Source organism: Carassius carassius, chromosome 33 (assembly GCF_963082965.1).
Source record: "Carassius carassius chromosome 33, fCarCar2.1, whole genome shotgun sequence".
Classification (NCBI taxonomy): Eukaryota; Metazoa; Chordata; class Actinopteri; order Cypriniformes; family Cyprinidae; genus Carassius; species Carassius carassius.
The window spans coordinates 8,573,672-8,597,918 of record NC_081787.1 but is presented as its reverse complement, the minus strand read 5'-3'; the positions used below and the strand labels follow the sequence as shown (position 1 = coordinate 8,597,918).

The window sequence follows — 24,247 nt, the reverse complement described above, 5'->3', positions numbered from 1 at the left end:
GGTGGATGTGGATGAAACATACAGGGAGCCTCTTCTGGGACAAGCTCTCTATCACGAGAAAGCGCTTACTGTCACAAGAGAGATTCATTTGAACAATTATAAATTTTATATATATATATATATATATATATATATATATATATATATATATACTGTGCTTTATAATGAAGAATTTGTAAATAACATGTTGCTTGTGATTTATTTATTTACATTTTTTTGACACTTTTTAATACAATTATATAACTTTTTGAATCTAATTTAATTTTCTATTACAGCTATTTGAAAAATTAAAAGTTCAAGAGACCGTGTCCCTCCGTGCAGTTGAGAGGAAGTCAGACCTGCACAGTAGTGTCTCACCTCGGAGACAAACCAGGAGAAACGACCCCAACCATACCCCGGAGAGATCTGAACCCTCTGAGAAAGACAAGACTGCATTAAAAGAGATACAAAAATCTGAAACCAAGTTAAAGTGGAATATGGAAGAGTGCACACGTCATGTCAATCAGCTTTTTATACAAGGAGAAAACGTTCTTCTTGTGAACATGCAGCAGGACTAAAGACTACCCAGATGAAATATGATTTTACTTTCTATGAAGATCACCCAGAAAGGTTTTGTAAAATGAGTGTATCATATTGATATGAATATTAAAAGGTGAAAATAAAATGTTAAAAGCTGAGTAAAATAAGCGCTTTTAATTGTGGTTGCGTTCATGATCTAAGGTTGTATACTCAACATACACACTGCTTGTTTTTGCTCTGAATGACCACTAGGGGGAAGTAAGACACCGATACACTGTAAGCAATAGTCTAATTTGTTTTATTTTGTAAATTATCAAGGGGAAAATGGCAATATATTTAACAAATCTATGCTAATATTCACATCACTGCTCTGTTAAAAAGGAAAGTCAATCTGTCAACCCCATAAAAACGTCCAGCCAATGCACACTCTTATTTTCATGTCAAACTGAATTTGTTTGTTCGACGTTTACCTTTTTTAGTGTTAAAAAATTGCAGTTGGGTCTCCACAGATTAAAAAAAAAACAGTATAAATGGGTTAATTGAGCTTCTTGAGGTTGAAAAGGCTTTTTATCATGACAGGTTTGTTTTTAGGGGGTTTTCCTCATTGCATATATTAGCCATATACACATTACTTCCCTTATGAAGAATATTTATATATAACACTTTCTCTTCACTTTTTAAAAATCTTACAAATCTCCTGCTGTACTAAGATGTTCTATCATGGTTACAGATATTTATGGTTTAAACAGTAAGTAGTTGTATTGATCTTTAAAAAATACCTAATCTAGTAAAGATTCTTAACCTAGTTAAGATTCAGTTGGTTTTCCCAGCATAATAGACGACCTACTAGACAGCTAGAAATGTAAATTAAAATGTCCACACTTGATTTATGAGGAAAAGTTCTACATTTTGTTGCATATTTGGCACCAGCTAGGGGAACATGTCCAGATGGGCTACTTTGAAATACATTTTAGGATATAGCATCATGTATGGAATATATAAATAATTATACAAAATAGACACTAGAATTGTGGCCAGTTTCCTTTTCACTTATTAAGCTCAAGTTTCTCAAAATGAATTAATAATTTTACGCCAATTAAAGTTAACTGGCAAAGGATCCTCTGAAAATGGGACATGTGGCTGTGCTGCTTTCATCCTATTAACTTGTGCAAAGTTAACATTTGGAGTCAAGTCCAAAGAGGGCTCTTTTTAGAGATGAGATCAATTAGAGGAGATAAAAACAAGAAGCCTCACAATGAAAATGGAAATTAAATCTTTATTGTCATTCATAAAATGTAAGTACAATCGAGTCATTGTATGAAATAGAAAACATATTAAACATTTTCAGTGGAAGAAAGTTTGTTGCTTTCTGTAGAGTTGCATAAACCTATAGTGTTTCCTGGTAAAACTCCCCAACCGCTCAATAGATGAGATATTACAGAACCCAACAGACCTGATTACAAAAACCTAAATCAACCCTTCAGAAAAAAGAAACATGGAAGAATTTGGTCATTTTGCTTGTAAAAATCCTCAGAATGGAGGAGAGGGGCTCAGTTAGCTTCAGCAGACACTGTGGACAGCAACAGATGATCTTGACAAGTGATGGCCCTCTGGACACAGCATCCAACTCTTTGCTACCAGACTTTACAAACAGAGATTCTCAAATTACACTCAGCATAGGCAGAACTGCATAAAACTATGAACCCATATCAGGCTCAATTATATATAAAATCCTTTTAGTCACCCAAAATCTTCCTGATAAGTTGGCCATGCAAAAGACATAAAAAAGTGCAAATATGTACTCTACTGGATATATGTCTTCTTTAACAGTACCTTTAATAAATACTGTACTTTGCATATCATTCATATAGTTTTTGATTAGAAGAAAAACAAAAGAGACTAACAGGCACCGTGTGTTTTAAGGACAGATTTAGCATTTTCATAAAGATGCAGATTTTCAATGAAAAAGTACATATTAACTATTTAAGGCCACAAATGTTTGGATTTGGAATTGTCCTTCTATCATCCTGATGTTTGAGTACTTCATTTCTCTTCAGAAAATGGTTATTTGAATAAAAATCAAATACAAAAATGGCAAGTGATCACCAACTTTACTCCATACAAAAAATCCTCACCATCATAATTCATCAATCTTGTAACTCAAATAACTTATTGTCTGCACATGAAAATATTTACAGGTTATCTTAAGGCAGAGTAGAGGAAAGGCCAGAACTGATCATTATGATTTTCCCTACAGCATTAGGAACCCAGTGCTTCCTGGGTTAAATTAGAAGTTATGTGAGAGGATAAAGTCAATGGCCATTCACGATCATCACATTCCTTAAAGCGATATCCCGACGCAATGGAAACGTGGGATATGTGAGTGCAATGACTGAAATGATTCTGAGCGCAAACTAGCCACCCTCGATAGGGCTCCTTGGTACAGCTGATTAGAAGAACATTGAAAATAACATAATAATCCAGCTGTACATCAGCATCATTCAAACAAACATTTCCTGTGTGGCTTTATTTGACATCGTTCAAGTAGTTTTTGCCTTCCAGCTCTTCATAGCTTTTTCATGGTCACATCTAGAGAAGGAATGTTCACATAATACTCTGCAGTTCATTTCCCAAAGTTGGCAAAATCTGCAAAGGCATCTTGTTTAGGCTGTCCCATGGTAGGGCTCATCCCCATAACTGGCATTCCCGAACCCATGCCCATGCTTCCTGTCATCCCCATCTGAGCTGTAGACATGCCCATGTTCATATTCATTCCCATCATGCCCTGATTGACTGGCATCCCTCCCATGGTTGGCATGGGCATGGCGCTACCTGTCATGCCAGGCAGCATGCCCATGTTCATTCCTCCCATCATGGTGTTGCTGGGCGGTCTGACCATTGTAGGGGTAGCCTGCATGCCCAGGTTCATTCCAACAAAGCCCTGAGTCATCACATTCACAGGAGTCTGAACTCCTATTGCAAAAGAGGAAAAAAATGAAAATAAGGGCTACCAATATAATAAAATATATAAGTGCTGTCAATCGATTAAAAACTTTAACTAGATTAATCACACATTTTTTCTGTGATTAATCGCAATTAATCGCAATAAAAAAAGAAATGTTTTTGTACGTTTTTAATATATTTTTTAATGTAATAATTTCACAGTTAATCAAATTAATGTAGAAACAACATAAAGACAGTATATTTTAAATACTTGTTTAAATGGCATCTTTTTATGAATGAAGGCCAGTATTACTGATATTAATACAGCTACTGATTTATTTTTATTTTTTTACATTTATTATTAAGCTTCAAAAATATAAGTTTTTAATTTAAGTAAACTTAAAACAATGCTAACATAAACCCATAATAAATGTCATGTTTACTCCTGCCCTTCCTGTCTTAACAGTTAGGAAATATACAGAAATTTAATAAAGTTATCAAAGTTATATGCAGTCTGCACTGCATAAACTATAAATTAAATAGGTAATCCTTATTAAAGCTACAAAAGTTATTTAGTCAAGAGCAGCGAGTCATTTTCTCTGTTCCCTTTGTTCTTTAACTTTACTGACAGGAAGGTTTATTGGCTGCTGTCCCTTTAAGAGCAGACAGACACGCGGATCTCACCGTTTATATACTGTCTATGGATCTCGCCTCATTCTCTCACAACTCTTTTTGTTCATTTTAGACTTTATATAAATCATTTAAGATTGCTCTTATGAGGATAATCGACAAAACTGGCACTTTGGGATCAGGCGCGGAGCTGTGGGCGGGCCTGGACGGGCCTGGGCCCGCCCACATTGACAGCTGGCCCGCCCAATCAGAAATAAAAAAATAAATAAAATACTACTCTGTATTGTTAAATATGGATACTACTTTATGTGGTGTATTTCATCTATAACATGTTATGTTAAAACAGTAAAATTATAAGTAAGCCTGATAACTATTTAATATTTAAGTGTGTTGGTGACTTGTTTTCATTGGTCAATGCAACATCGTAGCGCGCTCTATTGTAATCTGGCGCGAACCATCTATGACGCGAACAACCAACGGTTATAACGTTCGCTAGAAGTGTACGGTATCTTGATTTTTCTTAGTATGGCCAAACAAGTTACTCTCACTCATTTTTTTAAAAAACCTCGTATTGAGATTAATAATTATTTGGAGGACCAATCTGTGGATCGTAATGGAACAACCACTGGCTCTGAGAATGGAGCGGAGATTAACTCCGAACCGACGACCTCCACTGATGCTAACCGGCAAGCAGATCTGCCTATGGCTAATCGACGATCACTGCTACACTTAATTGCACCGTCGGATCTGTCAGCTCTGGGGGAACCTGCTACCCAACCTCATCTACAGGCATTCCCGAGTACCATAATTGATGGGAAATATCGAAGCTTCAACGCCAAGTGGTATGAAAGGTTCAACTGGATTGAATATAGCCAGTCGAAAGACCTGATTTTTTGTAAAGCCTGTCGGCATTTTCCTGAACAGCACACTGAGGGGACTTTTACTAAAGAGGGTTTCAAAAATTGGAAACGTATCGGCCAGGTCTGTGAGAAGCATCAGTCTAGCAAGCTACATGCTTCTGCACTTGTAAAATTACTCTCCTACAAACAAAGTCATGCGCAACAAGGCAGCGGTACTGTATTAAATCAGATGCACGGAGATTCCATTTCGTTCATTGAACGTAATCGACAGCACGTCAAAGTTGTGCTGGATGTTGTCATGCAGTGTGCCAAAATGGAGATACCCCTGAGAGGGCACCGGGAAACTCAGGAAGCGTTAAACAAGGGGAATTTTTTGGAGCTATTCGAGTTTATATCGAAGTACGACCCAGAAATAAAAAAAAAACTTGTTGAACTGCCACGAAATGCTACACTCATGTCCCACCACATTCAGGACGAGCTGCTTGAGGCTGCCGCTTCACTTCTACTCAGGAAGATAAAAACGGAGATGCAAGAACAGCCTAGGCCCACATATTTTGCCATACTTGCAGATGAGTTTAAAGATGTTTCGAAACGCGAGCTAGTTGCTGTCTGTGTTCGATTTATCCATAGTGGGACAATCAAAGAACGAGCGCTGGGCTTTGTCAAAACAGCTGACCTGTCTGCTCAAGGAATATCGCAGAGGATCCTTGAAATTCTAGAACCACTTGGTTTGGACCCTTCTCTCTGTGTCGGGTTCTGTTTTGATGGGGCATCGGTCATGTCTGGGCACAGAGGAGGCGTTCAATCTATCTTGAAAGAGACATTTCCCAAAGCTGTGTATGTACACTGTAATTCCCACAGACTGAATTTAGTGCTTTGTGCTGCTGCGGAATCATCTGGACACGTCAGTACTTTTTTCACTGTCATCAATCAGATACACAACTTCTTCACTGGGGCCCAGAGGCACGCTCGGTTTGTGGAACTTCAGAAGGAAATGCATCCAGAACGCCCATGTAAGGAACTGGAAAGGTCATGTGACACCAGGTGGAGCTCTAAATCAGGATCTGTTCATAAAGTTTTAGAAATGCTAGACGTGTTACTTGAGACTCTTGCTGAGTATTCTGAGACAAGTGGACAGACAAAACTAGATGCAGATAACCTATTACAACAGATGCAAACAAAAAAGTTCATTTTCATGCTTGTTGTGTTTTGCAAGTTGTTTCAGTGCAGCGATTTTGCCACAAAGGGGCTGCAAAGTCCAGCAATCTGCGTGACAGACTGCATCTCCTTAATTGAAACATTGAAAGCCACCCTTGCCACTTTTCGAGATGATTCAGATGGTGACTTTGACAAAGTTCTCAGATTGACAGAGGAGTTGATGGATAAATACGAGATAGCATGCTGGGATCTGATAATGTCTCGTGAGCGAAAGCTGCCTGCAAAGTTTAGTCAGTCTATTGTCACCACAACATTGGGAAAAACATCCGCTATCAAAAATAATGGTGATCTGAGAGCACTCTGGAACTGTATTCTGGATAACGAGATGGCTGAATTGAACAGCCGATTTAAAGACGACACCTACGGAATAATGCGAGCTTCAGCTGCCCTCATCCCAGGATCCACCACTTTTGGCACACAAGAACTGATCAAATCTCCTTGCAGCTTGTATGGGATAACAGTCTGTGATGCGGAATTTGCCTTTTTTACCCAATTCATCAAGGGCAAAGCTGACAAAGACAAAATGCCCTCACTAATTGAATTGTTGGATGCCTGCGCTGCTGATATTTTCCCCGGAATGAACCGTCTGTTAAGGGCCATCATCACACTACCCATGACGTCCTGCAGTGTTGAAAGACTTTTCTCCGCTACTCACAGGATCAACACTCGCTTGAGAGCATCAATGGTGACTGAACGCTTGAACAATTTGACCCTGTTATCCTTTGAAAGAGAACTGACAGAAACACTGGATTATGACGAGATCATAAGCATCTTTAATTCAAAACCCAGGCGACTCCGCCTTGTGTAGCCGGGTAAGGTATAGGCCATGGTTTTCTTTACATGTAGGCCGTGGCTTGATAGCAGGATGAGACTATTAAGTAGGCTACTTTGAGCCTCTGAGCTCAAATAATGTTGCTTTTTTAGAAAGCTAAACGTGTAGTGGGGGTTGACCTCAGCCTCTTGTTCAGGGCCTAAATATTCGTTCAGTTAACATGTCATTACTTTAAATGTTCAATGAATAGAGTGTTATGTTGTGGTTGTTTTTTTGTTATTTTGTTAGAGCTACGTGCTCTCTAATTGATCTTCCCTATGCACTATCACAATGTTGCCTTTTTGTGAATTATATGTTCCTGGCTCGGTAGCCATAGCCTATGTTATATAGGCTTATGTATTTAGCTCAGTTTTGACAGTAGATTAAATTTAAATTACAAAATAAGTAGGCTAATAAACATTTTTTTTTACCATTATAAAGCAGTTTGAATGTTTCATTGCGTTACAGTATGATTCTAATGAGAAAAGAATTCCCGAGCAGCTTTCAGCTATAATCACTTTGAGAACTTTTCTTGCAAGCACCCTGAACTAGACAAGTGGAAAACGTTTTTTGAATAACACCATGTTATAACCTTAATTTTTTTTTTCGTTTTGAATTATTTCGTTTAAAGACATTTCAAGCTTTGTGCATTTGATGTATTTCTCATGTCTGTGTGTCATACACTGAGTTTCGTTAAGTTAGGATGAGATGCGCTCCAGTTAACGTGCAATGCAAGTGACCACGCAGGCGCCTCCATGATTATTGTCTGTTATATTTGCTTGTTTTTATATCTGCAATTGGTTGATGAAAAATTGATTAAAATTAAGATACAATTTATACAAAACGAAATTCACTTTAAAGAAAGTCTTTCTACAAAACAAACCTATGAAGTCGTCATAATCATGTCTGACCATGTCATATTGCGCCTCTTATAATGCTGTTCAGTGTTCACTTTTCATAACCATAGATTAAATAAATAAAAACGTATATTATAATATTGAACATATATATTAACCTAAATACGTTTTCTTTAATGGCTACAGCACCTTGTAACGTCAGAGGACTCAAGGTTTCAGCGTTTCCCGAAACCTTCTTATTTAGGCTACACTTTTTTTTTTTTTACTGAAATGCTGGAAAGTATTTACAAGGACAATATTTCATTGCAGCTTCACCACAACAAAAAAAAATGGGAATTATTAATTAATTAATAAAAACAAATTTAATTAACATTTAATTAATTTAATTTAATTAAAAAGCGCTTTTAAAGGTCAGTGAAAGCATAGGCTACTGTCAGTCAAGTCCTATTCAGACGCTAATATTGTTTCTCATGGGCTCATACGGTATTTTAAACATTTACAGCAGTAAGTCGGTGATTTTAGTGCCGTCCGAATCCATAATATCAGTGTCTTTTCTCACCCAACCCGCAATAAAAATCCCTGTCCAAATTAGTACCTACTGTTTTTTGACAAACAGGTCGTGTGGTGATTTAATTGCCGTCTGAATCCACATCTCTGAGTTTACAAGAAGAAATTCAAAATACACTGTTAAAATCCTTTTTGATCACTGCCGAGCACCATACGTAAGATGTACACTTTTATTATTATTGAAATGCTGTAAAGTATTTACAAGAACAAAATTTAATCGCAGCTCCACCTCAGCGAACAAAAATGGGAAAGAGACGAAAGCACATACAAATTGGGTTTATTGGGTTATTATGGGTTATTATGGCAGCAATATATGATACAATTTAAAAATATGTAGGCTAGGCTATTATAGTTTGGATTATTTTTTATAATATCCCATGAGTCCTAATAAATGAAATTTCAACTATTTCTGAAGCGCTTCTTTTATAAAGAACACCGCTTTCTTACATAAAAAGCCCCTGCACGAGAGAATAATTGATTCTCGAGCCATCGATATCAACCAATTCAGCACCATCGCCACGGACAGCACCCGGTAACATCGCACATAAGAAGATATATCAGCTTCCTAAAGAGGGCCACACACCGGACGCGCAGCTCAGCGCCGCGCCGCGCCACGTCTAGGACAACGCTCACCTGAAAATCCGATAACATCAGCAATTTTCTGATTTCTGTAAATAAATATATAATATAATGCCCAGCAACGGCTCAGGACCGTGTTTACATTTATGTGTCTCAAATCGTAGTTAATGTATATACGGACTTTACCATGTGCTGCAATATACATTTAGTTTATATTTATTTACAGAAATCAGAAAATTGCTGATGTTATCGGATTTTCAGGTGAGCGTTGTCCTAGACGTGGCGCGGCGCGGCGCTGAGCTGCGCGTCCGGTGTGTGGCCCCCTTTAGAGTCTTCGCGCTAAGAAACAACCGTTATCGGGAAACCCAGCCTTGATTTCGGAACACCCATAAATTCAGGCCCACCTCGACTTAATCTAGGCCCACCCATCTGTCACGTTCTGCATCCGCCACTGTTTGGGATGTTTATTGTTAGTTCAAGCGCTTAAGAGAACAGGATTCTGGCGCCCTGTCTATGCATTGTGTGTGTGTGTGTACGTGTGTATGTGTCACATAAGGGCATTCACAGACAGCGCATTCTCTTTTGTCTTGCCGCGCTTGAAATGTTTAAAAGCATTTAAATGAATAAGAGCGTGATCATATAATGTAAAGCTAGCCAACGGATGGCAGAAAATACGGATGCTGCGTTAATTGCGTTAAATATTTTGACACGTTAAACCAGACAAAAATTAATCGCATGCGTTAACGCGTTAACGTTGGCAGCACTAATATATATATATATAAAATCTAAATTCTTTTGATTTGGTTTTCAATCGTTTTGTTGTATTAATTATCAAATCTGTTATACCGCTTTGTAAACAGATATTCTGCTTAATATTCTGATTATACATTTATTTACTGTCACTGCTTCTATGCTTAAAAGCAGGGCTTGAAAACGAAAAAAAAAAAAAAACACTCAATCGGTTCACCCCGAGGAGAATCGATATGTTAATGTTTCTATTCCTGCATTCCTCTGATATTATTACCATTCCGAAACCGGTTCAGGTTGAAGAAATACCGGTTAATAACGTTATTTTTTAAAAACAATATTCTTTGCCTATAATTTGTCTAATAATAATAATAATGATAATAATAATAATAATATAATAATAAAGTATAGCGTTTTCTTTACTCAAAAAGAAAAGGAAACCAAATAGAGATCTAACGCTAAGCCAAACAGCATCATCTTCTCTAGATTTTGGCCAAATGTAAGCTAAAACGAAACTGAAACCAACGTTGGGTCTCATTCAACACAAAATCAGATGTTTCCGTATTCGCGATGTATTTGAATGACAAATGATTATAAAAATAGCCTAGCTATGTTTACAGTGTTTATTATAGCCTAATGTTTGTAAACATTTTGTGTCTGCATTAAGTCTATTTCTGAATGAAATAATCTTTTTTTTCCTCTCTAATATATATATTTTATTTTTTATTTATAAGTTTATTTGTATAGGGACAGTACAAAAGAAACATTATCCCAGTCAAAACTGGAAAATATGTATTGCACATAGAGAGTATAGCAAGAGCTAAGCTTGTCATCATTGAATCTTTCTCAGACGTTTCTAAATGCCGAAATTGGGTTGCGCATCTATCTGTGCATGATGGTGTCCAGTGCCTCTGGCGAGCAGAATTTCTCATAGTTGGGAATAATCAAAGGAGAGCTGCGGTCCTCAGTTGGGCAGGAAAGGCTAAGCATTCTGGCGCTTGAGTGTCGAATTCATGCACCAACGCCCTTTTTGCGCTGCAGTATCAGACCCAATTTGGTCTTAATCCAGTCCTGAAGGCGGTGCATTGCCATTGAGATTTGCCTATGAAGAGTTCACAGCTGAGCGGACATTTCACTCATTGGCTTTAGGGTCACATTTGCATATGCCGTACTGCTGGAATTCATGATTGGTTAACAGCAAATTTCAAATATTAAAAGGAACGATAAAATAAAGTTATTAACCGGTTAATGGCCATGTAACATTTTCGATTCTGTTTGAAACTATAAAATTGGATTCCGTTTCTGTCCAAATTTTGTTCGTTTCCGGTTTTCGTTTTCATTCTCATCAGAGCCCTGCTTAAAAGTATTAATTAATTTCTTTCCAAAATAAATAAATGAATAAACACTTACTGACCACAAACTTTTGAACAGTAGTGTAAATGTTTTTATTACAAACTCAAACTGTCAAGAGATCAATGTGTTTATGTTTTTGTATCTGAATCTAGTTTGCTCTTACTATTAAACTTTTATGTTATTATACCTATACAGTGCTTCCCACACACTTGCACTCTATGTGTGGAGGCACTTCCCCCCAGCAGACGGGCTGATTGATTGAAAATGCTAATTAATTCTTTGCCAGCAGAAGGCGCTTTCGGAGCGACAGAAATAGCGTTTTTTCCCAGTAGCGGCTGTAAACAAAGCAGTGCTGCGCCCATGAACGCTGCTTTATCAGGCATTGTAGGAAACATTAAATGACATCTAACGTTTGTAAAGACAGTCAGTTCCCTTCAAAGATGCATTTATATAAAAACACCTGTGCCAAGTTTTGACTTTGAAAAGTGCAGTGATCATGTTTATTCAACGAAGTCAACGCCTTTTGGACAATCTATTTGTGGCGGTCAGTGTTGATATTGTGGCGGGCTGCCACAAATAAATCAATGTATGAGAAACTGTACTGCTATACATTTATATTTTCATACGTGTCATATTTTTTTGTTAGTTTATGTTTAGTTAGTTACTAATTTTCTCCACTCCTCATATAGACCATTTGTTTGCATTCTTTGAGCTCATTTGATTTTCTGTACTCCAGATTCAAGCCTGTCCCAGACACTCTACATCAGTATCTTTGCTTACCTTGCTGCATCATGTTGAGTGTGGGTTGAGAAGGTTTGGGTGCCTGCATGCCAGGACTAAGGTAGTCCAGACTTATGTCTACATTAGAGTTGGACCAGGTGGACGGCAAAGAGGCTTTGGTATTGGGGTTCTGCGGTTGCTGGGGCATCAGTGAACTCCCCATTGACTGAAGGGGCTGCAAAGACAAAGAAAATCAAATTGGTTTTACAACAAACGACATATGATAGTACCCACAGGATCAAAAACAATGTTTTCTCTGATTTTGTTAAGATGATACTGCTCTGCTGCAGTTCAAGCATGAGAATTAAAATTCTCAGATGGCCATGAATGTTTGCCCATGGCAGAATGACACAAGTCAGAGAAGATGAAATGCAGAATTAATACTCCAGAACACTACACTGTGGTCTTTCAGGGTTATCAAGACTCTTGAATAAATAAGACAAGAAATGTCTAGCTAGCTAGAGGCGTTGTCTTCTAAAATTATTTCAGCATGTTAAAATGCATCTCAAGTCCCTCTAATTATACCGTCGGGGTGCTGCTTTTTTCTTTAGCCAAACAAAACTTGCCATTTTAAAATAGGTCAGGTTTTTAGCATGCAAATATTATCTTTGTGGAAGGCTTTTGTTTCAATTTAATGGTTTTCTGACTTAAACTTGTTCCTCCTCATTCTGCCATTCTCTGTGATGGGCGTCCCAGGGGACTGGGGTTGATGGGTAATGAGGAGGGGGTGGGTGGAAAATTGTGCCGATGCTGCGTGTTAACCCTCGCTCGTTTTGCTTTCATGTTGCCTGCTCTCTAAACCACTGGCTCTGAACCTCAGCCAGAATTGTCTTTTCTTGCGTAAATAGTGTTTAGTGTGCAGTTCCACTTAGATGAGCTGCATTAAGTACTCCACAGATGGGGGATCTGAATGAATGCCACATTATCTATGTGCAACTCTACATCACTTGGTTTCATCTTTATTTTTGATTATGCTGTAAACATAATGTTGAGGGACGGCAATGCACAAAAATCTATTGTAGGTGCACTACCTAATGAAATACAGACACTTGTTTGCAAGAAAAAGTAGGTATTTACAACAGCATAATCAATTTCTTTTTGCCTTTTATTTGTCTTTTTGTGGGTCTTATTGGTTAGACTGCTGCCATTTTTTGTACTCCTAAAAGATTACTAAATAAACATTTAAAATCTACACTACCATTAGTTCCAAACCAAGTTTGTATAAGTCTCATCTGTTAAACAAGGCTGCATCTATTTGAACAAAAACTGTGAAAACAGTAACGTTTTGAAATATTAACATCTGAAAATAACTGTTTTACAAACATTTTTTTTGCATTTATTTGATAAAAAAAATACAGAATTTTTTTTTTTTATATTGTGATATATTTTTGTGGAAAGCCATGACATTTAATTTTTTCAGGATTCTTTGATAAACTTCAAAAGAAGAGCTTTCAACTGAAACGTTTACGGTCACATTTAATCAATTAAATGCATCCTTGCAAAATAAATTAGTTAATTTCTTTCAAAAAAGGGAATGGTACCAGTGTATAATTTTTCCTCTTCTCAGAAATGAACCAAAAATACTGATGACTTATCTGTAATGCAAAGGCGAAATATAATTTTTCATCCAATAAAATTAAAGGATGAGAACAAACCACCTGCAACACAATAGCAAGCAGCAATTCAAAGTTTGAATTGGAAATCAAAATGGGAAAGAAAACTGTGCTCTTCAAAACATTTCCTAAGGTCTCAATTTAAAAAAACATGACAATATAATATCATAACAAGGCATCATAAATATATAGTAGATACGTTGAGAAAAAGTCTCAAAGGTAGCAGGCACCTGTGATTTGGACGATGGCATGCCAGTGGTCTGAGAGGAGGTCATGGAGAAGTTCATGCTTTGGGAGGTGCTGAAGTTAGTGGTCTGAGATGAGCCCAGTAGGTCAAAGAGGTCAGATGAGGGTGCTGTGGATGTAGGGGCAGGAGCAGGGGCCACCTGCAGACCTGAGAAAAGGTCTATTCCTGCAGGGTTTACAGGCTGAGCTGCAGGGACGGCTGGCTGGGCTGCAGAAAAAGTGTTCCAATCACCAAAGTCTCCATTCCCACTGGATGCTGGGGCTGAAAAAAACAAACACTTTAGAGATCACAGGTAACACGGGAGAAAGTTGTAATAGTTATGTAGCTTTTTGATCAAAAGGCATATTTGTGCTTTTACTGCACAAATTCCACAATCTTGCTACATGTCAGGCTTTATCATCTAGCAGAGGATGTGTATTTGCATGCAAATGAGCAATACAAAAATCTCGAGAAATGCAAGAGAACCAGTAATGAAACTATCAGGGCACTGAAGATGCATGAACATCAAAAGAATCTCAGACTCTCCATCACTTCAGCTCAGTCACTCCCCAAAAAAAGAGGATGACATGTCACACCCAACAAGAGCTGAAATGTGTCTGTGCTCATTAGCTTTTAGCACAGCTGCCCACCATATGGCTGCCCCCTCCTCTCACTATTTAAGAGCTTTCTGCTTGGAGTAAACAGGCAGCTGAGGATAGCGAACTCCAGTCCAGCAGAAAAAAAGCCTTTTGTTATATTCCCAGAACTATATTTAAATAACTATATAAAAACACACACATATCACGCTTTATGTCTTACAAGTTGCACTCCCTTAAGGCATTTATTTTAACATGCGAGTTTAATTAAAATAATAATACAGAGCCAGTAAGGTTTTTTTTTTTTTTTACTTTTGGTGTTGCATATCTTTTAAAGTACATAAGTAACAATATATTAGGGATAATAATAAGGTAGTGATGGTTGACTAATGGATTACTAACTTCAACAAATTTATCTAGACTTTCTGCTGGTTAATAGTCCTGACATTATTAGTGGTGGTGCATTAAATATTAATATATAAGCATTTGATTCTACCTGTTAGACAGATTTCACAGTAAAATCTTTGAGTTGTGTTTAAATTCTTCCCATGCTGCTACATACATGCTTTTTTCTCTGAAGTTGAAAAGTGTGTCATGAGACCCCAGCGTTCTGTTCCATTCAGTTGCACTACATTCAGCAGTTTCTGAACGTCTTATTTAAACTGCCCTGTGAAACACACCTGGTCGGGGTCATATGAACCCAAAACCAGTCTAATTATACAGGGTTTTCTTAAAACCAACTAACTGAGGAGTCATTCAAAAACACAAAGTGAAAGTCACTTTTGAAAGCACACTATTGTTCAAAAGTTTTGGGCAGGTAAGTCTGTTTTGCTCACCAATACTCCATTGATTTGATCAAAAATATACATTGTGAAGTTTTATTATTTAATTACTACTTATTTCTAACCTATTTCAAATTTTAAATAACTTTTCTATCATATATAATAGATATCTAATATATTTTAGAATTTCACTTACTAACACTTACTAACAATTTCACTTACTAACAATTACTTCAATACAAAATACTTTGATGTTCAAGAGACATTGCTAATTATGAATATTTTAAAACAGTAGTGCTGCTTAATTTAGTGTTTCTTTGATGAAAAAAAAAAAGTTCAAAAGAACAGCATTTATTAAAAAAATATACGTAAATCTTTTGTAACGATGTAATAATCTGAACTGGCACTTTTGATAAATTTAATGTGTAACATTTATATATATATAAAATATAATAATACTGACCCCAAACTTTTGAACAGAAGTATAATGTTGTAGTAAGTAGAAGTAAAAATTATCAAGAGTTTCAGGTTGTATTTTTGACCTAATGGTTTGTTAAGAGGTTATATAAACATACCAGCTGATGATGGAAGACTGACTGCAGCTGCAGGAGAAGAGAAATCGGCAAAACCTCCAATCAGGTCAGAGCTTGAAACTAGAACGAAAGAGAGAGATTCAATTATGACATTCTAGGTTGGTAAAACATATCAATCCCCTATTAATGTCCTAAGGAAAGGACAAAAATGGAGAGCACAGAAATAAGAAACATCTGTTGGCTCTGTAGGGGGCACACACACAAAAACACTCTACGGTCACGTTACATTCCAGCAGCTTGTGGCTGGAGTAATATGGAGGAGGACAGATGCAGCTGTTTGGCTGGTGGAGGAGTGAGCAGGACAGTAAAGATTGACGCATCTGCTCAGCATTACACACCCACCAGGGACCGCTTTGACATCTGGCCCCGGTGACTAAATGCTCCAGCAGGAGTGCAGGAGAGCGCATATGTTAAACTTTACTGTGCGCCCCTCCCTTTCAGGATACGTCCACACCGTCAAATTAACGGCATAATGCTTCCTGCTACCTTCACTTATTTCCTCATTCCTTATATATTCTTCACCTACACCTTGCACAAATACTCATTATTAGTATTTGACCAGAAAAGTAGTTTGACGGAAATGTTTACCTTAATGTAAATGTAAATGACTGTTAATACGCATCAGTGTTCAATGCTTACTGACCACTGCAAGATTCATGCTGCTTGCTATGAATGTCCCACTCCATTGTGGTTTCTGTCAGCCCTCTGGGCGTTACTTTATGGGGTGGTTTGAAAAACCTCCTAACATGTTTTGTGAGCATAAAGCACTCTTGGGATTTATTTCTTATTGTGACAAGTGGCAGAATTTATCGACTAGTCAGCAGTGCAACCCTATTTCTTTAAAGGAAGAACCCTTCAATATTACTTCGCCTTAGCATCCTTAAGTGAACTGTTCTTGCATGTTCAGTTGTAAAGGTAGTGCTGAACCACAAATCAAATAAATATTTTACATTTTACACACAAAAAAAAGAACCACCATGATATTCTTAACTTAGAGTAACCCAAAGAAGATGCATGTTACCTTGGGAAGCTGGTTGAGCAGGCGCAGGATCTGCCGAGAACAAGTCCACCAAACCAGAACTGTGCTGGCTCACTGCTGATGTGGTCTATGGCAACAAAGGACGGACAAACTGAATACACTCTTAACAGCTAACATAAGATGTCAGTGTAGAGTCTACGTTGTTTTGAATACAAGTTTAACATTACACTTGACTTTATTTATTAACAAATCTCTCCCAAAAGTTGCATCATCTATGTGTCCAAATGCCAGAGATGTTAAATTAAACAGGAAAAGACTAGTGTTGGTAGCTAGTGTTTCTCACATCTACCTGGCTTTTGTTTGTATTGCTGCAGGGTTTATCGCCAGTGTAATTTGCAGCTGCTCCCAGACTTATCGCTTTGGAGGGAATGCCTCCTCTCTTACGAGTGGCAGTGGTCTCTGCGGCCTGGACGATCTGGACACTTTTGGTTTTCACTGTCTCTGCATCATCTTTAAATTCTGATTTCCCTGACTGCCCGTTTCGCGTTCCCCGACGGTCCTCATCTCCTTCACTATACAGAGAAGATAAAGAATGAGCTGGTGCAAGATCACTAACAAAATGCTTCCTTGCTTTGAAAATAAGTAGATAAAACACAATCAGTCAACTATCAACAATTTGTTCATATAATTAGTTATAACATTTATGCTATTTGTATTTAAAAAAAACAAAAGAAGACTTGGCAGAACAGGAGTTTTCAGGTGATCTGAGAGGGGAAAGTGAGACAGCCTGAGGGTCCTGACCTGAATCTGTCAGGCGAATCGTCCCGGTCTTTTCTGCGGAACATGTTAATGGTGTCATCAATAGTGCTTCCGATCTTATCGCTGATCTCTCCCAGTTTCTCACTGAAAGGGAAAGCCCCCTTACCCCAGTCTTCATCCCATTTTGAGTGTGAATCTCTACTATCAAACCGGTCCTCCGCTGCAGAATGCATAAACAGGATAGGAAATGTGTTATACTATATACACTATTATACAGTCAAACTTCATTTAGAACCTATATATGGAAATATAAGGAATAAAAGGGGAATCCAACAAAAACATGTCTGGGTAATTAGAAAAAAACAAAAAAAAACAAATACATTTTGCACAAAAAAAATGAAGCTCATTGATCAATTAAACACATTTTCAGACCCATTTCAATTTCTCTAATGCAGTTGGATGTTTTACTTCAGAAGTTGATAGTAAACTTCATTATTCTTAATAGTTATGGTTAGTGGTTCTCATTAGAATTACTTAATTAGCATAAATTAAAGGCAGTACAATAAATATTACCATGAAGTCATAATAAATAGTTAATTAAATTAATATACCATTTTCCTTTTTGTTGATTATACTTATTGTAAGGGTGTGCTTAATTGTCGAGAAAATAATGAAAAAACATGTGCTGTTATGCAAAATACAATTTCTTTTTTTTTCCGGAGGTGGGGTGAAATATGACCCAGTGTGAGATTCACCCACTAATTTGATGTCAAAGTAAAGAGAAGTGAAATCAGGCTATGATGCTTCCTCTTGGGGCATATTTCATAACTAAGAACTGGGATTGGACTGTGGTTAAATTACTGAATAAATGTGCAAGCCACCATCTCAAAAACAAAATAAAATACATGTATATCAAGGTTCATTAAACTTTAGAGCTTAACGACTGTCAAACGAAATATGATAGCAGTTAATTCAGTTAAAGTTAAAGCAATGCAAATAATGCATGTATTTTTTTCCTTCCCAATCAAGGACATTGAAAACATAATTTATGTTCTCATTTGAAAACACAGCTATGCCGGGTTTCAAAATAAATCTACAGTACAGTTCACTCATCTGGCAGTGCAAACCCTCCAGGGACAAAAACAGTGGAGAGGAGACAGAGGACCTCCTTGTTTTCAGAGTCCCGATTAGATTTATCCCTTATGATAAATGTGTTTTCTGTGTGATGTTAAAAAATCCTTGCAAACCTTGATAAATTTGACAGTGAAAGTGTTGTGTATGTGTGTCTGCGCAAGTGAGAAAGAGAGAAAGTTAGGGACTTACAGTATCTGAAGCCTGACATACTGTCAGAGGATACGCCTATATACTTGTCCCTGTTTTTCTTGGCCTTTTTCCTCTCCTCTCTCAATCGGTCATCATCCTGGACAAACTCTATCAGCTCCTTCACTTTCTGACGCACATTGACACCCTGGTCCTTGCCATTCTCATCTGAAACACGAACCCCATTCATCCATCACTGACTAGTACCTGAGCGACATCAAAGAGTCTACATGACAGATGAATAATTATATAAGCTCTTGCGCATTTCACTCACCTACATAATGATAGCTATCAATTGAACGCAAGTCAAACAAGTGCTCTCTTGCACTGGTGATAACCCGTTCAGAACCATTTCTGATCAGGTACGCCAGCAGCAGTAAAGACTGAGGTAGAGAGGACAGTCAAGTTCATGACAGATGACAGCTAAACAAAACATTTTCAGTCATATACCGTCCTCACTAAAGCATACCTTATAAACTCTCCTCCAGTTTTTCTTGTTGTCTTTCAGCATTCTATTCCACAGCATGTTCATTACCTCTGGAAAATGCTCATACATAAATGTGTCCCTGAAATGAAACCGAAATAACAAAAGCTCATCTTAGGAGACTCTTCATATTGGAAGGAAGTGTTAATGCTGACAAAGATAAGGTTCCGAGATAAAAGAGTGACAAATCAAAACCCCTCCACTTGCCTGGCGATTTCACCCATTAACTGTCCAGACGGTCCCCACGGGTCATCATTGGTGGCTTCGCGAACTTTAGACTCAGTTTCTGTATAGTTCATCACAACATTGGTTCTGTAAAAATAAGATTAAACACAACCTCCTTTCAGTAAAGTCAAACATCACTTATTTAGACTGATTATACGATAAAAATTATATCAGCAGGAAAAAGAGCCTTTCAGCAAAGACTAAATATATAAAAGATAACATATATGAATTACTGAGTGGCAGAAAACCAAATGAAAAAAATCATATAATTTATTTGTAAATGATAAATATAATTTATTTTGGTAAATCCACTGTGGTTCATGGAGTGATTCTTGTTTTAGGCACCATAATGACCCGTCACAGGTTTTTTTGCACATTATTTCTGACAGTGATCTTGTGCTTTTCCATACAAAAGCTTACAGTTAGCAGGGGCTGTTAAGCTCCAAAAGACAAAAGAAAAAAGCATAATAACAGTACCAAACATTTATTCCATATGACTTTGCGCTACATCCAAATCATCTGAAGCAATATGAAATTAGATACATTTCGGTCATACAAATTTTAGTCTGTTTTCATAATTAAGTCTCAATCACACTTGTGCTCATTTAAACCTGGTGCTATCACATTTTGGTTGCTAAACACATGAGAATATGAACATTATGCAAATTATCTATTTGGTGTTTCAAGGCGGAAAATCATATGGGTTTCAAACATCATGAAGGTGTGAGAATGATGAGAGAACAAAACAGAATGACTTTGCTATACGGGTTAGGTTATTTATTAACAGTGATAATAAACAAAAATTATTTTCCATTTAAACTATATATATATATATATATATATATATATATATATATATATATATATATATATATATATATATATATATATATATATATACACACACACAAGCATCTATTTGTTTATCATGCTATTTTAAAAATCCCCTAAGGTTGCATCACTGGTGTCAGTAAAATTTATATTTGTATTCCAGATTAAAAAAATTAAAGCTAGACCAGTCATTTAAATAATGTCTAAACCAATCATAAATCTCAGACCCCACCTTCATTTGAATACTGGACGGAAATTAGTAGCACCAAAACCAAACTCGTATTACGTGAAACCAGTTTAGCACTAGAGGGACATAACAAGAATGACATAAAAAGTGGTTATACAAGACACACAAGATCTCAGTATATGGGTGGGGTGAAGGACAGACTCGCTGAGAATAGAGACAAAATAGATCAAATATTTAGGGGATCAAATAGAAACACCCTATGGAGTCCCCAGTCTATCCTAGTCCTAAAAAAAAAATTTTGTGGTTGTAATAGACTACTGCCGTTTGCTTTAGAAAATGTATAGTGTCTCAGTTTACAGGGAAAAAAATACCTGAGTATTGCCATGCTCAATGGAAGTAGAAACATAAGTAAGCTGAAATGAGTAAAAATAAATTGATACAATTTTAAATGTTATGCTCCTTACTATACTGTGATGCCGTGTCCCGATAGCGACGAGACAAAAGCATTAAAACCCATTATAAACGAGGCATTTGTTGCATCTAGTGGGGACATAATTACCGATTGTAATGACTTATACAGTCTTGTTACGCGTTGCATTGCGCCACGTAAACATAAAACCATGTCTGCATTTGTGATTGGACACACGACAAACAACAAGTGCTTACACTACACTGCTTAAAACTCACGTTTGAATCATCAGTGGCAAATCCTTTACATATGTAAACGTACTTACAGACTGTGAGTCAGAACAACAGCATTGTAGTCTTGTCTCCCAGGATCAAGAAACAGTCAAATATTAGGGTTGCACTGTTCTGGAACAGTGTTGTAAATACAACTTAAACACTGATTTCTAGTTATGTCCTCTTTTGGAAGGTCATCGCTTTCGCAATGAAACACACAGTGTCTTCACAACATGGTGGCAGCAACAAAGTTACGCTTTATTTCTTTGCGTGATCATTTGGCCAGCCTTATTCCCACATAGTGACATAGACATGTGTGGGTGTATTATAATAAGCCATTTTAGGTAGGCGTGATTGACTCTTAATTTGATAAAGAATATCTCTTTGGATTTGAGACTTTATTCTTTGCAACTTTACAGATCTTCTTTATGCACCAAGAGCTTGTAACACTCCAAAGAGAAAAGAAAAAATTTAAATCGCATCACATGACCCCTTTAAATCGTATCACAATACCATCTACTACACTAAATATGGTAATACTGAAGTCTCTCTGTGGCATCTCAGGACTTTGACACCATTTAAGAACAGGCTCATTGCTTTACCAGCATGAAGCTAAATTCCCCACATTTTGTCATTCCACCCATGGCTACACTTGGCAAGTAGTCTGTTAATAAGCTAAATTTCTTCACCTTGCTACATGGTTTCCAAACTTGCTTTGCAAAAACAGGAAATTATTTATTTAATTTCTATTTTTGGCAAGTCATGATGAGTGATGGATATCTAGAATAAATGGTATTGTTTATTTTATATATTTCTATTGCTTCTCCAGAGATTTCTTTGTAGTCTCTATTAAGTGGCTAAACTCCTTAACATCCAATAGAATACACTATAGTGTCAAATACTTCATATAGCATAGTAAATTACAGTTTCAGGGACGTACCCACTTATTAGGCAACACCCAAAAGGTTTGTGCAATTCATATTTGTGAATTAAAACTTTCAGTAACTGCTTTTCCATACTGTCAGAAAAGAGGCGAGGTAGCAATGGATAAAAAAAAAAACTCAGGTTTAGAGTCATACAATAACCTATTTAATGATCAATATGCTATTTGTCATCATTGAAGCTAAAATGCCATAGTGGTCCTTCAATCAGATGAGTTAACAACTCTGAGGAACACTCAGAAAGTCTAAGAAACAGACTATGACAAGCAGGTTATTATTAAGACAGATTTTTTGAATGAGATTTATGTAATGGAATCCATAACAATTTCAATTCGCCTTAAAAGGAGCACTTTTGTTAAATTATGGAGCAAATGGGTTAGATACATTCAACCCTTACGACCAGATTTTGTAGAGGTTAGAATATAGAAAATAATCCTCTTTTCATTTATTTATTCTTTCTTCTTTTTTATCCCCTTTTGTACTTGGTGTCGGATATGTGCACGTTGTTTATCTCTCCCTAATTGTTCAGTTTGTTTTTACTTTTTTGTACAAAAAAAAAAAAAAACGAAAAGAAAATTGGATAATGTTTGGACATGTCTTATTGTAACATTTTGTTATGCTCCACTTTGTGAAAATAAAGAAAAAAAAAAAAAAAAAAAGAGATTTGTCCTTGACCGTGGGACTTCTAAAGAAAGACATAATTCTAAATTGCTGTTTTAATGTTTATCATTTAAATGTTTTTTATTATGGGACACAAACTGTTAAAAAAAACAAGATAAAAGAGATCATTTAAATTAAAATATAAAACTGCCTTATTCAGATTTATGTTGGAATATAACAGAAATATGTTCCTGTCCCAAAGGGTTAAAACACAAGTTTCAGTCTAACATCAACAGTTTCCATGAAACTCAAAGGCTCCATTAACAAAGCAATGGATCCATCTTTGCACTTACAGCATTTGACACCATACAAATATGAACAATGAGTGTTTTTTTTTTCTTCATTTCAGGCTAGCTGATTAGCTTGAATAGTTTCTGACAATTGCTGCCAAACATAAAAACATGTTGCTGCCATTCCAATGCCAAGTAAAACACAGACTCTTACTTTATATTTAAAAAAAAATTCTCACTCAGAAAGATTAACAATCAACACGTTAGTCTGGTGTGTAAAGCACTTTTAAACACAAGCGCCCTGTTTTCAAAACCAACACAAGTTTAGCAACTGTCATAAAATTAGCCGCTGAGTTAACAGCAAGGAAGTTTAAGGGTAACGTTTGTCTCGTAAACAAAATTAAGTCGTAGTAAACAAGTGAACACGTCTGATTAAGTATCGTAACCGACTCGAAAACGAAAGTTGCTACATATACTGACGAAATATGTTACTTTTAAGGGGACAACAAAGCTGTAGTTAGCCACTGTGCTAGCTCCTGTCTTGAGAGTGCGATGTGACGTCAATGAGTGCAGTGCGTACGTGTCTCATTCTCAACAGGTATGAGACAGGAAACCGAAATACTTCGGTGAAAACATTCGCAATACTCACGCTTTATCAACCAGCTCCCTCACTTTCCACATATTCAACATCTTGGCGGTGTTGCTGGGTCTTTCGGTTGGGAAAACGGGTGTTCCAGCCCTTGAAATCCGCTGGTCGTGCCAGTCGAGACGTCACGAAAGTCAGCGCATGAACTCTAAAGTACGCTGCTTCAGATAGCGGTGGACGGACAGGTTACGACGGAAATGCGCTATCACTTACGGAAATATCGTAGGCTGCTTCAGCAGAACACATCCTTGATGAGGAATGTCACAAGCCACATTAACATAACCTCACAGAAGTGGTTAGTGAATGAGAATAAAATTAAGGCATGGGTTTGTTAAAAACGATTTTGAGAATGAATGAAATAATTAATACATATATTTTTAATTCTATATCTTATTATATAAATGATGATTATTATTAAACAATTATATAAAATTAGGTTCTAGTTATTTCAATATCAGTTCTCAAATATGAATTGACTTACCAAGCACAATTACAATTTTAATGTGAATTTAAAGAGATAGAATTTGTCACTGGGCTTTAGGCTACATGTAATTAATTAATTAATTAATTCTAAATATAATGTATAAATTAATATAATAAAAAAATTGTTGGGATGGGTTAATTTTATTT

At 36.7% G+C, this 24,247-nt stretch overlaps 1 protein-coding gene and 1 long non-coding RNA gene across 2 annotated transcripts in view; one reads left to right on the top strand and one right to left on the bottom strand.

Moving 5' to 3' along the window:
• Positions 1-24,247, top strand: part of LOC132114224 (uncharacterized) — a 534,277-nt gene that overhangs the window by 271,500 nt on the left and 238,530 nt on the right. The window lies entirely within an intron of this gene.
• On the bottom strand, positions 1,782-23,816 carry LOC132113681 (clathrin interactor 1-like). The gene is made up of 12 exons (XM_059521586.1): positions 23,621-23,816; positions 19,424-19,528; positions 19,202-19,298; positions 19,007-19,115; positions 18,736-18,900; positions 17,455-17,632; positions 17,003-17,225; positions 16,696-16,780; positions 15,657-15,734; positions 13,708-13,985; positions 11,865-12,039; positions 1,782-3,492 (listed from the first exon to the last, which is right to left on the bottom strand). Exons 1-12 carry the CDS (start codon positions 23,659-23,661, stop codon positions 3,143-3,145), a joined length of 1,884 nt encoding a protein of 627 aa, XP_059377569.1. The 5' UTR covers positions 23,662-23,816; the 3' UTR covers positions 1,782-3,142.

Coding starts and splice junctions, on each gene's coding strand:
- LOC132113681 (XM_059521586.1), bottom strand. CDS start 23,661: ATGTTGAATATGTGGAAAGTGAGGGAGCTGGTTGATAAAGC. Junction 17,226..17,454: donor GATTCGCCTGACAGATTCAG/GTCAGGACCCTC, acceptor TTCTCTGTATAG/TGAAGGAGATGAGGACCGTC. Junction 16,781..17,002: donor GCAATACAAACAAAAGCCAG/GTAGATGTGAGA, acceptor TTGTTGCCATAG/ACCACATCAGCAGTGAGCCA.